This window comes from Dromiciops gliroides, chromosome 6 (assembly GCF_019393635.1).
Source record: "Dromiciops gliroides isolate mDroGli1 chromosome 6, mDroGli1.pri, whole genome shotgun sequence".
NCBI classification, from domain to species: Eukaryota; Metazoa; Chordata; class Mammalia; order Microbiotheria; family Microbiotheriidae; genus Dromiciops; species Dromiciops gliroides.
In genome coordinates, this window is record NC_057866.1 from 530,687 (window position 1) to 546,113 (window position 15,427).

Consider the following 15,427-nt stretch of genomic DNA (forward strand, 5'->3'; position numbering starts at 1 on the left):
CTAGCTGCCCCTGAGAAGGATTAACTCTTTTTTTTTTTTTGGTGGGGCATTGGGGGGTTAAATGACTTGCCCAGGGTCACACAGCTAGTAAGTGTCAAGGGTCTGAGGCCAGATTTGAACTCAGGTACTCCTGCATTGTTCTACTCTTATGTCCCAAAAATCTGTTACCCTTGTAGGAGGCAGGGGGACACCAGGGAATCTGGTCTGGTGTCTTTACACCAGCAAACTGCCCTTCAAGGATGCCTGGTTTCTCATCCACAGAAGTCCTGTCTGCTATCTCTGTCCTTGCAGATGTGGCTGCACTCAAACAGTGAACATTTCTTAGTCACAGGAGGGAAGGAGGGGGTTGTCATTAGCTCTCATTCACAATTTCCGCTCAATCCTATTTTCCTCCAGCTTCGATTCTGGCCTTCCTTATTTTCTGTCCTCCCCAGAACCATAGAAGAGAGTTGCCCCCCTCATTCAGTGTCTTAGCTTAGTTGGGGGATCCTACAATTACACTTTACTAATCAATTGGTCATGCTAGGATATTTGTGCCTCACTCAGTCTTACAATTCGGGGGGACAGGGCAATGAGGGTTAAGTGACTTGCCCAGGGTCACACAGCTTGTAAGTGTCAAGTGTCTGAGGCCAGATTTGAACTCAGGTACTCCTGAATCCAGGGCCAGAGCTTTATCCACTATACCACCTAATTGCCCCCTCACTCAGTCTTAATTTTAATGGTAGCAGGAGAAATGAAATTTGGAACAACAGCCCTGTGGGTGGGGTGCACAGAGATAATAGAACCTCAGGGAGAGTTGGCTGGCCACAACACCCCAGCATTTGTTCACTTCCCAGTTTGGGGAAAGAGGAAAGCATTTCTGGAGCTCAGCTGGAGGTTTTCACCAAAAGTTTGAGGGGCCTCTAGGGGAGAATGAGGAGAAAAGGAGGAGCTTGGTGTGACCACACAGCAGCTGGTGGCTGCCCCATCTGATTCCCTTCTTCAAGACCAAGAGAGATGACCTCTGTCTAACTAGATGGAAAAGCTTGGGGAGAGGGTGTTTTCACCACAGCTTACCCCGATATGAGGAGCTCAGAGAGAATTAAGTGAGTCAAAAGGAATGAACAGAATCCCCTCCCCTTACTTCCACTGAATTGAGTGTTGTTGTTTTTAAATCTGTCCTGGTGTGGCCAGGCTGTCCCTTTATTTAGGGGGAGCTCCACAGAAGAGGAGGACAACAATGCCCTAGGGCATTTTGAGGAGGTTTTGCTCTGAGTGGGGCCCTGCTAAGTGCAGAATTACTATGAATGAGGACCGTATTTATAAATCTGCAACACAGACTGCAAGTCTCGACTCTGTGGTGACATGGGGATGTATGTGTGTGACAGACCCACACAGGTGACACACTTCCCAGGGCTGTGGTTTGGCCAGACACAGGTGATGAGGGGACAGCAAGGCACAGATGGGCCGGCAGAGGAGGCTCAGACTGGATGGACAAAGGAGGGCTCTGGCTCTGCCTTCAGGTGTGCTACCCAGGGTTAAGGCCTTCCCCAATTGGCTCTGACCTGAGCCAATCAGACCGGGCCAGGTCAGACTTCCCCACTTCCCATGGGCACAGTGAACCTGCCCATGCTTTAGCTTTGTCAGGGTGCCCAGGCTCCCCCTAGGACATGGCCTCAGTCGGGCCCAGCTGCTGCTGAGCTAGAACTCACATTCCTTCCATCTTGACCTTAGAGGTTTGTGAATGCACAAAAGGACACCGTGCGAGCTTTGGGTCTCTCTTGGCTCTCCTCTCCTCCAAAACACCATCTGCCTGCTGGGCACAAAGCCAGTAAATGCATGTCTGAGGCCCCCCATCCCCTGTGCAGCCTGGCCCTGTCCTGGGTAGGCCCCTCCCCCTCTGAGTCAGTCCTTGAAGTCCAGGGGGACTTTTCTCCAAGTGCTTTTTGCTCATTAACTCTCCAGGGGCATCAGCCTTCCACCTCCATGAAGTTTATTGCTTCAAAATTCCTCTCCTCTTTCCTCCATTCTTCTTCCAGTGTTAGCAGCTGGGGTCCCCTCATGGCCTCCTGGCCACTTTGGCTCTTTACTCTGGGTCTAGGGAATGCGTCCCACCCCAGCATGCCCCTGACTGGAAAAGGGCATGTCTCTGGGCTGCTCCAGGATCCATTTGGAAAGCTTGGTGCTCAAGAAATGCAGAAGCTGCTTTCTCATTGGCCCTCCTTGGGCCCCAGGTCCCTGTTAGTCCTCTCTCCATCCCCATCCCCAACAAGGGCCCTTTTGCCTCCCCAGGGCTGGGGCTCATCACAAAGGATTAGAAGCCAAGTTAGAGACTGTGTCCAGGCTCTCTCCCCCAACAGGGGATGACATCCAAGCTCATACCCCCTTTGTCTCTCCAGGAGCTCAGGGGATTTGGCTTGCATGCTTAAGGGATGCCTAGTTCTGGAAGCATTGTCTGGGATTATCCTCCACACTCCCACCAGGGGGCAGCATCTAGGCTCATGACCTCCTTTGTCTCCCAAGGAGTTCTTTGGTTCCCCTGGCTGCTGTAGACAATCCCCGAGTTGGAGGCAGGGTTCAAGACTGTGTCCAGGCTCCCTCTCCCACCAGGGGCAGCATCCAGGCTCATGCCCCACCCCTTTGTCTCCCCAGGAGCTCTACATGTCCTACAACAACATTTCTGACCTGAGCCAAATCTGTCTGCTGGATCAGCTCGAGGTTCTGGACCTGGAGGGCAACAACATTGAAAATCTAGAGCAGGTTCGGTACCTAGGTCTCTGCAAGAAACTCAGCACACTCACTCTGGAGGGGAATTTGATCTGCCTGAGGCCAGACCCAGAAGCACCTGAGGTGAGGGCCTGCTCCTGACCCCTCCTGCCCTGGCCCTTTGGGGGACCTGGAATGGGAGGGGAAGCTGCATGTCCCACCCTTTCCCCCTCTCCAAGAGACTGTGGTCTTGTGTCTTTCTGCTTGCCCCTCTCCCTTCCCAGTGTAGTAGGGAGGGAACCAAGCTGAGGAGAGTCCCCCCATTCCCCCCTTTTACATCCTCAAAAATTGTAAAATTACTATGAAGTTGGGAATAAGGGGGGATGCCAAAATCTTGCCCTCCTTATATTATGGGAAGCAAATGAGGTGATAAGGAAGCAGAGCTGGGTAGGAAGGAGAATTAAAGACTCTTGTGTATGTGAATATCCACACATTGTGTCTGGAGTGCCTGGAAATATTTCCCCCTCATATGGAAGGGCTAGTCCCTCAGGTCCCAGGGACTTCAGAGATTCCCATCTCCTTTCAAAAAAAAATCATAGTTCCTGGGCCAATGTGTTTACATTTAATAGTCATCCAGAGAACACAGTTAGTTCATAATTAAGATGTTTAATGAAATGGGATAAGAAGAAGCACAGCAACAAATCATTTCTCCTATAAACTTGGGGCATGTTCTCTCACAAATATTCAGTGTCTGGAGCAAGAGTCGCTACCAATGGAGAACATACATGGAGGGGTTGACACACACAAAACGTGTGTCCAGAGGAGGGCTAACCCATGCCTTCCACCTGCAGGACCCCTGGAATCTTCCAGGGATATCCCTGTGCCACTCCCACTGAGCATCTCCTCAACAGGACAAAGACCCTTTACTACGCTGCTCCCTAGAGCTTCTGGCTAAACTAGAATCCTTAGCTATCATTTCCTCAAGGAGAAAACTAGGGTGGGTTAGGGCCACCAAGCTCTTTTAGCTTAAAGGTGATTTTTAAAAAGAAAAAGGGGCTTTTTCTAGTTCTCTTTTGAAAAGTCAGACATGCTTGCCTGGAACCAACACCATCACCAATTACTTTTTTTTTTTTTTTTGGTGGGGCAATGAAGGTTAAGTGACTTGCCCAGGGTCACACAGCAAATAAGTGTCAAGTGTTTGAGGTCAAATTTGAACTCAGGTCCTCCAGGGCCAGTGCTTTATTCACTGTGCCACCTAGCTGCCCCCCACCAATGACTTTCTTTCTGATTCTCTAGTCTTGGCTAGACACCTTTAATCTTCTGGGAAGGAATTCGCACACCAAGCTCCAAGCTCTTTAGATCAGACAACACTCCTAGTCCAGGAGCTTGGAGGACAATTGTAAATCTTCCCAATTCCCTCCAAAGAGCTCTAGGTGTCAGGGTTCCCATGTTTTTTGAACCCTAATCCTCCTCTGTTCTCCCATGAAGATGCATAGGTGAGGAAGGCATGAGCCAGGGAGGTCAGGTCCCAGTTTCTCCAGATTCCTGGTCCTTTCACTTGCAGACACAGCCAGCCCAGAGCCAGAGAGGTTTCAGGGTTCTTCTAGGTCTGAGAGAGTAGGTATTGTTACTTCTATTTTAAGGGTGGTGAAATCTGAGGCTCTGAGATAATGAGGTCACAAGTTGAATAAGTAGTAGAGCCAAGATCAGAGCCCAGGCCTTCTTCAAGGGGGTCCCGAGGGAACCTGAGGCTAGTAGGTCAAAGACAGAATGGAAATCAGATCCAAGTCCCGTTTTCAGTCCTATTCTTTGCTGGGGTTTGAGGGCTGGCTTGGTGGGGGAGTCAAGAGAGAATGGATTCCAAAGCCCACTCCCAGCACTGACTACTGGACACCACAGGGGAGTTGTTTCTTTTCTTTTTTTTCTTTTTTTTGGTAAGGCAATTGGGGTTAAGTGACTTGCCCAGGGTCACACAGCTAGTAAGTGTCAAATGTCTGAGGCTAGATTTGAACTCAGGTCCTCATGAATCCAGGGCCGGTGCTTTATCCACTGCGCCACCTAGCTGCCCCAGGAGTCATTTCAAAGCCAGGAGCCTTTGTTGCCACTTTCATAAAACCCAACCCAACCTGGGATTGGTCGGGCAAGCCTGATCTACTGGGAAAGAGGCCCTAGGTTGGGGTCTTCTGTGCCTTTGCCTGGGCAGGGTGGGCCTCCCTGAGAGGGCTGAGAATGAGAGGTTTGTTTCACTCGGGCTCTTTAGTCCCTCCTTGATCTAGGACTTACTTGAAAGTCAACAAGCATTTACTGAGCACCCACAATGTCCCAGGTGCTGTGCTGATCACTGGAAATACAGTTGCTGTTGTTGTTGAGTCCTTTTGTTGTGTTGTTTACACTCTTTGTGACCCCATTTGGGGGTTTCTTGGCAGAGACTCAGGAAGGGTTTGTCATTTCCTTCTCCTGCTCATTTGACAGATGAGGAAATGGAGGCATTTCTGTGAAGTGACTTGCCCAGGGTCACTCAGCTAGGAGGCGTCTGAAGTTGGATTTGAACTCGGGTCCTCCTGACTCCAGGATGAAATGAATGATCTCTTTTACAGGGCATAGGAAGGTGACCACCAGTTGTCCTTCCCTGCTTCTGAAAGTACTTTTGGTGATGCCTGAGAGACACTGGCTGATTACCGTGAGGGAGTCCAACCCCCTCTCCCCCAGCCTCCATTTGCCATTCAGAAAGAAGAGACTGACATGGGACTTAGGACAAATTGAGGAACTAAGAGACTGTTAAAGTTTATATCAGTCAACTAGATATCAGGACAGACACACCTAAGAAGTCAGGGGAGATAAAACTCTACAGCAGGAACTTCGAGGAGGCGTGGCCACTACCGGACAGCGCCAGGGGACTGAGATAACGCCAGAAGTCAGGACCACCCCTCCTCATCAAGGTTTCCCCCCCCAAAAAAAAGGACTTTCCATTGTCAGGTGTCACCCCATCCATCTTCTATAAAAACTTCGGCCTCCGTTCCATCCTGGGAGGAGAATGTTTCTAAGGCATCTCCTTCCCTTGAGGCGAAGTCTTCAGCTTCCCTCTTGGTCCCTTTCTCTAGCTCCCCCAATAAAGACCATCTTAATTCTAATCGGACTGTGTGCCGGAGTTGTCATCCTTTATGGAGGAATACCTAAGGACCCCCACCACCTATCCCTGTGACAAGGCTGATCAAAACATGTGCTTTACCCTTAAGGATGAACTGTCCCTGGAAGATTCTGAACATCATTTCAGATGTTCAGAATTTAATTTAATCACTATGTCTTTTACAGCCACCCTGTTATAGTGTACACAGTGCAGAGAGAGCTGGGCCTGGAGTCAGCCTCAGACACTCATCTGTAAATGAGCATAAGAACACTTCAGTCCAAGGCTTGTAAGGAGTTCATATTTATTTGTTTGGTGGGGGCAGCTAGGTGGTGCAGTGGATAAAGCACCGGCCCTGGATTCAGGAGGACCTGAGTTCAAATATGGCCTCAGACACTTGACACTTACTAGCTATGTGACCCTGGGCAAGTCACTTAACCCTCATTGCCCCGCAAAAAAGAAAAAAAAGAAAAGAAAGAAAAAGAAAAAAATATTTATTTGTTTTTGGTGAGGCAATTGGGGTTAAGTGACTTGCCTAGAGTCACACAGCTAGTAAGAGTAAAGCGTCTGAGGTCGCATTTGAACTCAGGTCCTCCTGACTCCAGGGCTGGTGCTCTATTTACTGCGCCACCTAGCTGCCCCAGGAGTTAATATTTATAAAGTGCTACAGCACTACCAGCTATTATTCTCCCAAGCTAGCCTGGATGTTCCTGGCGCTGCTTTAGCGCATCTGTCTACATCAGTGGGGGGGGGGGGGGTAGCTAGGTGGCGCAGTGGATAGAGCACCGGCCCTGGATTCAGGAGTACCTGAGTTCAAATCCAGCCTCAGACACTTAACAAGTACTAGCTGTGTGACCCTGGGCAAGTCACTTAACCCCAACTGCCTCACCCCCCAAAAAAACAAACAAACAAACAAAAAACCTTAAAACTCTACATCACTGACTCTGAACCTCAAGGGCAGTCTCTCCGGTAGATTTCACCTCTGTTGTGACTCTTGTTGATTTCATCTCTGAGGCATCTCTTGTTAACTTCACCTCTCCAGCATCTCTGGTCACTTTCGCCCTTGCAGCATCTCTCCAATATGCCCCTTTCCTCTAATGCTCACACCCTGCCTGGGGGTGGGGGTAGGGGGACAGAGTTTGCCTACCTAAAGTCTCTTCCCCACTTCAGTTCATTTTCCATTCAGCCACTAGAGTGATTTTCTGGAAGTGCAGGTCCAATCATGTCACCCCCTACTCAATAAACGTCAGTGACTCCCTGTTCTCCCAGTATTAAACACAAAATCCTCAGTTTGGCCTTCAAGCTCCTTTACAACCTTACTACCTTTCCAGTCACCCTTATGTACTCTGCAATCCGGTGACATCAGTCTCCTCATTCTTCTTCACACAAGACATTCTGCAAATTAGTCCCACAAAAAAACATTGATTCACCAGTAGGTGTGATGTTTGATCCACAATGTGATGTTTCAGGTCTGTTTCTCCAACATGATGTCTGTTTGACTTGTGCTTTTACCTTTGTCTCCTCATATACATTTAGAAAAAAATTTCTAAATTCTTCTGTTGTAATTTTGTTGTTGTCCTTGGTTACAGTATTTTTTTAACATTCTTGTGTTTCTGTTGTTTGGGGTGTTTGAAAAACATATGATTTCTTCAGGTCTGGCTTTCTTTCTAGGAATTCTTCAAAGACCTCTTTTAATTGACTGTCTTTTTTCATTTATGGCTTGGCTAAGGTTTGCAGGGAAGGTTGGTCACCTTGCTGTGTATTATGAGCTCCTTTGAACATACAATCCCATTTCTTCCTATGGTTTATGATGAGTGCTAAAGAGTCTTGTGTTATTAGAATTTGTTTTCCTTTATATTTGGAAGACTTTGTCCTGGTTGATTGCAGAATTTGTTGTTTGTGGAATTCTTTAATTTAATCACTATGTATATTGGAGCACAGCATACAGTTTTCTCTATGAATTATTTCAATTGGTCCTCTGTCTTCTATATTCAGATGTTCTGGGCAGTTTTCTTTATGTTGTTTCTTGCATTCTGGTATTCTAGTTTTTTAATTTATCATATTCTTCTGGGAGACAGAGAATTCTTAACTTGTTTCTATGTATCTTATCTTTGAAATCCATGTTTTGCTTATATGGAGAGTTACTGTCATCACTCTTTATCTTCTTCTAGATTATCCTCCTCTTCTGTGTTCTTGCATTCCCAATCAACTTTTCTCTTGTTTCTTTGGTGAGACATCACTGGGGATTCAAATTTTCCTATTCTGCTCAATATTTCTACTGTGCTGGCCATAAATTCTGCTTTCAAAATCCTCATTTCTCTTTTAAACCATGTACAACTTTGTCTGAGCCCCCTCTCCCCGAGGTAGTCATACTGTGTGCTTATTTCTCCTCCTCTTCCTAACATTGTTCACATTGCTCCCCAGAAACACCACCATAGGAGGTTTGAGGAGGAAGGAAACAGTTTGGAAAATATGCTCTGGTGAGTGGAATCGAATGTCAGCTAGGTGGGTTAGAAGGATTGCCTTGCTGCAGTAAGATTGTGTAACATAAATGTGTAGTGGACCCAGTCCACATAGTTTCATGATTTTTCTCCAGCTTTGCTTGGCTGCATGTGAGTAGGAGAAAGGGCAACGAATGGATGATTTTAAAACCCAGGGTTTGGCATTGTCAGGGAAAGACCTATGACAGGATAACAGGACACAGGGGAGGACGGTGTAGAGTTGAGCTGATTCACCAAAGGTTCGAGATGGAAAAGGGAGGAGAGTGAAGCCTGTGCAGCGATGATGGGCTGAGAAAGAACCAATGGGTGGAGGGATTGGAGGTCACAGTGTGAATGAAGAACAGGCTTTGGGTTGCAAGGCAGAGGGAGAGGTAGAATAACAACAGATTATGACCAGATAAAGGAATTTCAAAATTCACCAACATAGAAGTGGAACACTTGGCAAAGTCCAAGGCTTGACAATCTTTGTGTATAGCATAGGAGCAGGTCATAGGAAATGAGGAGGTACGTGCTGCTTGAAGGATGGAGAGTTTCTCCCATAACCTCTGTTTGAGGAGGGGGCCTGGGCCAATAATCTCTTCATTTCCCACCCAGCAACAGGCCCTAGGACTTGTCCAACCTGCCATGCTGGATGACCTGCACTCTCTCCCCTCCCCAGCTTTTTAAACTTCCTTCTGTGTGTGGTCTTATCCCATTAAAATGTAAGTTTCCCGAGGACTCCCTTTGTCTTTCTTTGAATCTCTGCCACTTAACACAGAGGTGACACCCAGTAGGTGCTTAATAAATGCTTCTTGACTGAAGGAATTCCAATATGTAATTAGAAGGCAAGAGAGAAAGGCTGAGTCAGATGCAATTCATTTGCACTGCCCGTGTAAGGGGCCACAGCAACTAGTGTGGAGTTGCAGGAGGCTGGTGGCCCAAGAAGGGTAGTATCTTCCTCTCCTTCCCAAACAGGCAAAGTAGAAGTGACATGATCAGACTCTCACTTTGGGAAAATCACTTTGGCTACTAAGTAAAAGGACAGATTAGAATGGGGAGATGAGGTAAGGATACCAATTAAAAGTCTTTTGCAGGGGGCAGCTAGGTGGCGCAGTGGATAGAGCACTGGCCCTGGAGTCAGGAGGACCTGAGTTCAAATCCGACCTCAGACACTTAACACTTACTAGCTGCGTGACCCTGGGCAAGTCACTTAACTCCAACTGCCTCACCTAAAAAAAAAAGTCTATTGCAATAAAACAGGCAAGAGATGGATGGTGAGGATCTCCATGAGGGTGGTGGCCATGTGTTGGAGAGAAGGGGAAATAGACAAGAGCTGTTGGGAAGGCAGAAATGGTCAAATTTGGAAATGAGTTGAATATGTGAAGTGAAGGAAAGTAAAGAGAAAAAAATGACCCAAAGATTGCGAGCCTACCATAGCACCTTATCTCACACTAGGAAAGTTCAGATGAGGAGAAAGTGTGGAGAAAAGAGAATGAATCCTATTGGGTAGATACAGAGTCCAGGATGTCCTTGGGACACCCACTACTACAGTAATCAGCCCATCTAAAGTATAAGGGGCAATATTATGGCCCCAGGGGTCACATGGTCTCTTCCTCTTTAGCTTTAGGGAATTTCTTTAGACAAAAAGTTCTGAATTTGTCACAATCACTCTGAACCTCTAACATTTGTCTAGAGGTTGTGCTGCCTGCCTAATTCTACATGTATATTTGTCTCTGGCCTCTTTGTAGTTGAAACAAAATTCTATTTACTGGAAACTTTTGGATAATGAAATAGCACATTATAGTATAGTATCTGTAGTTAGACAGGTAACAGCAGAGGAAAGTGGAAAAAAAGACAAACTTTTCTTGGAACTTCTTGTCTGAACCGTTTTTTTAAAAAAATGATTCCGGGGCAGCTAGGTGGCTCAGTGGATAAAGCACCAGCCCTGGATTCAGGAGGATGTGTTCAAATCCAGCCTCAGACTCTTGACACCTACTAGCTGTGTGACCCTGGGTAAGTCACTTAAACCTCATTGCCCCTCAAAAAAAAATTATTCCTCCCTCACTTTCTTTTCTCTCTCCTTCCTTTTTTCTTCCCTTTTTCTTCATCTCTCCTTCCTTCCTTCCTTCCATCCTTTCCTTTCTTTCTTCTTTCCATTTTTCCTTGCTTCCACAAGTATTTCCTAATCACCTTCCTTACTCAGGGCACTGTTCTATGCCCTGAACATACAAAGATATAAAAATGTCTGGTCCTCAAAGACCTTGAAGTTCAGTGGGAGAAGAACACAAATACAGGCAAGAACTAGAGTGGTGACTTACAGCAGTGACTCAGGTTTCTGCAATAATTATGTCACAGGGGAAATTGGTTGGGGGAAGGGGGTCCTTAAGGTATTCCTCTTTAAAGAATGACATCCTCTCGAACACAAATCCAATTAGAATAAAACAATCTTTTATTTGGGGGCTAGAGAAAGGAACCGAAAAAGAACTGTGGATTCTGAATGCAGATTGAACCATACTGTTTCTACTTTTTGGTTGTTTTTTTTCTTTTTTGAGGTTTTCCCCTTGTGTTCTGATTCTTCTTTCACAACATGACAAATACAGAAATATGTTTGATGTGATTGTACATATATAAACTATATAGGGTTGCTTTCTGTTTTGAGGAAGGGGGAGGGAGAAAACTTTGGAACTAAAAATCTTATGTAAACAACTGTTGAAAACTATCTTTACATGTAACTGGAAAATAATAAAACACTTTCATGATGAGAAAGGAATCAAGAGAGAAGTCAAACTTCTCTCAAGGGGAGATAATGGTTTAGAGATCACATGATTTTCTGAAATGCATTTCTCCTCAAATAGAAGAAAGGTAAAAGCTTTTATAAATGGTAGCTGAGGTGATGGGATGGGGTAACCACCTGACTATGGAAAGTTCCCTTTGGGGGTGGGGAAAGCTGGAATGGGAAGAGCTGGTCCTGACTTGGGAAGTTCTCTCTGTCCCCAGGCACTGATCAGGCAGCAGCCATGCCTAATGAGCTTATCTCCCTTACTTCTCAAGGTGTGTTCATTCCTCAGTTTAGCTGGTCAGTTTATGTCCATCACATTCCTCACTTCTCTATATGTAAGGAAAAACGGGGCAAAGATTCTTCTTCTGTAACTGCTTCAAGCTGAGGGGTTGAAGAAATCACAGTGGGAGGGGCGGGGAAGGGCCTGGTCCAGAGAGTAAGAGGAGATGTGAGATCGTGGGAGGAGATGTAGAGGTACCAGCTGTAGCTGCCGTGAGGTTGCCTTGATCCTGGATGGAACAGACTTTAACAAGAGGGTAAGAGGCCAGAGAAAACTAATAGCAGACATAGGAAAAAGCCAGATCCTTATACACTTTAATTGTTTAGAATATAAAAGGACTAGAATTTCTATACCTGCATCTCACTATAGTAACTCATTTGCAATACCAACCTAAGGAATGAAAATCTAATATTGTGTTCATGCTGATCAAATGACATGATTATAGGAATTTACCATAAAGAAGAGGGAACAAGCTCTCAGGGAATGATGCTTCCCTAAGCTTTATGGGCACTACAGGTAGAAGTTCTGCAGACAGCGAGGTGTATTGAGTCAGACTCAAAGTCAACTAGCTGAGATGTGCTTCATATTAGGGAAATTAAGTCAGGAGAACCCTACCTCAGCACTTGCCAAAGTCATTCTCCCAGCCTTTCCCACGACAGTCCACCACCTGCTTATTCATGCAGGTCAAGCCTCGCAGGAGTGTGGCACCATAATTCACTGGATCTGGAGTAATGTAGTATTCCTCCAATGATCACACCTGATAGTCAGACTCAGAATAATATCAAATAACAGTCCCATGATGTCTTAAATAGTAAGCTCCAATAATCAGAGCCTCGTGTGGATTTACCTATTGAGGAAACTCAGATTTCCCATTTTAGCAGAAAATAATTTTTTTTTAAAACTTGAAACAAAACCAATTAATTACCAATCAGGAGGGGGAGCTAGATGGCACAGTGGATAAAGCACTGCCTTTGGATTCAGGAGGACCTGAGTTTAAATCCAGCCTCAGACACTTGACACTTACTAGCTATGTGACCCTGGGCAAGTCACTTAACCCCAACTGCCTCACCAAAAAAAACAAAAACAAAAACAAACCAACCAGGTGTTCCTAATTGAGTTGCATATACTTTTGTTCTATACTTTAACTTTTAGCACTTTTTTTTTTTTGCAGGGCAATGGGAGTTAAGTGACTTGCCCAGGGTCACACAGCTAGTAAGTGTCAAGTGTCTGAAGCTGTAACTTTTAGCACTTAAAAAAAAAAGACTATTATCCATAAATTCACTTAGTATATTTGATGTTTCCAAGCTATGTTTAAAGTTTCTTTACTCTGTTTCTCTAAAGAACTGAGATGTCTGCCCTATCTTAGAAACATATCAGATGACAAGTTGGAGTTAAAGTGTGGCAGCTTTTGGTGTTTCCCCTCCCCCACCCCAGGCTTTTTCGGCCAGCAAACCTTAATGCAGACAGGGCATGGCCCGCTTTACCAGAGTTAAGTAATTGAATCAAAGCCAAGACCTGGTGTTATTGTGGTTCAATGGTTAGAGACTTTTAAAAAATATATATTTTTGTTTGCAAATTTTACACATTACAAGTAATTCCTGATTTAAACTATTCTACAACAAAAAGATTTTTAAAGTAGCAGTATAGAACAGATTAACAACTGTGAGATAGCTACAGGTTATTTCTTCTGGTCTATGCAGTGAACTAAGAGCCCATAGGCTAGGAATTTCTCAATGAGAAGCCGTAGTCCTCCTCTACCCACCTCCCCATCCCCACTTCGATTTTTCTTGATATCCCGACCCAACAGGGTGAGGATGGTAAAACCAGGAGAGGATAATGAAATTTGTGATCCTCATGCATACATACTAAAGGAAATGTCAGTGTACATTTAAGGGGTCTTCCCCCTCTGCCTCTAACCTGCTGACACTTCTATCATGTGCTAGCACTTTCCCCACAACACCCTTGTGAGAGACAGAGATTCATATCAAGACTTCCATTTTACAGACGAAGAAACTGAGTTACTGAGGGGCAGGAATTGGCTTCAGGTCATCTAGATTGGAATGACAAAATCTGGAAGTTGAACTCACATTCAGCATTCTTTCCACCACAGATTCCTGATTCTCTTGGAATATGATAGATATGTGAGAGATTCTAGGACAGGGCAGTGTCTCCTACCCTTAGACCTTAGGGGTTTTTATCTCTCACTTCCACTTCCTCAATTACATAACAACAACAAAAACCCTTATAAAAATATGCATAATCCAGCAAAACAGAATTTCACATTAGCAATGCCTAAAACATGTGTGTCTCTGCATTTGAAGTTTGTCACCTCTCTGGCAGGAGGTGGGCAGCATGCTTCATCTTCAGTCTTCTGGACTTCAGTTTATTATTGCATTCATTAGAGTTCCAGTCCCTCAAAGTTGTTTTTCTTTCTAATGTCACTGTATAGAGTGTTCTCCCAGTTCTGCTCACTTCCTTCTGCATCAGTTCATAGAAGTCTTCCCACTTTCCTCTGGAAATGCCAATTTCATCATTTCTTATAATACGATAACACAAAAGTACATTCATACCCTGTAATTCATTTAGCCATTCCCCAGTAGGTGGACACCCCTTTAGTTTCCACTTTGGGGATACTATAAAAAGAAATTCTGTAAATAATTTTGTACATATGTGCATGGGTCCTTTTCCTTTCTTTAATCTCTTTGGGCTTTGGCCCTATCCATCTGTCAAAGCACATCTGCAGGTTAGTGACTTTCTAAGTATAGCTCCAAATGTTTGTTTTCCAGAATGGTTGAACCAATTCCCTGCTCCACCAACAGTGCATTTGTGTATCTGTTTTGTCCAGCCCCTCCAGCACTTGTCACTCCTCACATCAGAAGGACTATCCTCCCCGATGCCTCTCTGGTTGACCCTCTCACTCTATTTTAAAGAGTCCCAGTGCAGCAATGTCTTCATCCCTCTCCAAACTACACTCTCATCTCTCCCTTGGACTTTCTCCACCTTGCTCCACACTGGGTACTTTCATCTCCCCCTCCTAATTTTCAGCTCCCTTTTATGTTCTGCCTGTCCCTCTTAGAATGTATACTCCTTTACAGCAGGCACCTTCTTTTTTTTAATAGCATTTTATTTTATTTTTTTCCAATTACATGTAAAGATGGTTTCCAACATTCATTTTTGTAAGATTTTGGGTCCCCAATTTTTCTCCTTCCCTCCCTTCCCTCACCCCTCCCGAAGTCAGCAAGCAATGTGATACAGGTTATACATTCCAATCATGTTAAACATATCTCCACATTAGTCATGTTGTAAGAGAAGAATCAGAACAAAAAGGGGAAACCACAAGAAAGAAGAAATAAACAAAAACAACACAACAAAAGTGAAAATCGTCTGCTTCCATCTGCATTCAGACTCCATAGTTCTTTTCCTAGATGTGGAAGCATTTTCCATGAGTTCTTTGGCATTATTTTGGATCATTGTGTTGTTGAGAAGAGCTAAGTCTGTCACAGTTGATCATCACACAATGTTGCTATTACTGTATACAATGTTCTCCTGGTTCTGCTCACTTCACTTAGCATCAGTTCATGTAAGTCTTTCCAGGTTCTTCTGACATCTACCTGCTCATCATTTCTTTTCTTACAGCACAATAGTGTTCCATTGCACTCATATACCACAACTTGTTCAGCCATTCCCCAATTGATGGGCATTCCCTCAATTTCCAGTTCTTTGCCACCACACACAAAAAAAGAGCAGCTATAAATATTTTTGTACATGTGGTTCCTTTTCACTTTCCTTTAATCTCTTTGGGATACATACCTAGTAGTGGTATTATTGCTGGGTCAAAGGGTATGCATAGTTTGATAGACTTTTGGGCATGGTTCCAAATCATTCTCCAGAATGGTTGGATCAGTTCACAGCTCTGGATCATATTTCTTTATGCATGAATTTGTACCACTAGCACTTAAAACAGCATCTGGCACACAGTAGGTGCTTAATGAATGCTTGCCAATGACTTTTCTTGATTCCTTTTCCTCTTTTGTCATCTTTGCCAATCTGATGGGTGGGAGGTGGAAGCTGAGGGCTGT

General features: G+C 44.8%; 1 protein-coding gene across 1 annotated transcript in view; it reads left to right on the forward strand.

Moving 5' to 3' along the window:
* Positions 1–15,427, forward strand: part of LRRC56 (leucine rich repeat containing 56) — a 72,004-nt gene that overhangs the window by 43,368 nt on the left and 13,209 nt on the right. Inside the window, 1 exon segment of the mRNA XM_043970035.1 lies at positions 2,632–2,829. Coding sequence (XP_043825970.1) covers positions 2,632–2,829 — 198 coding nt within the window.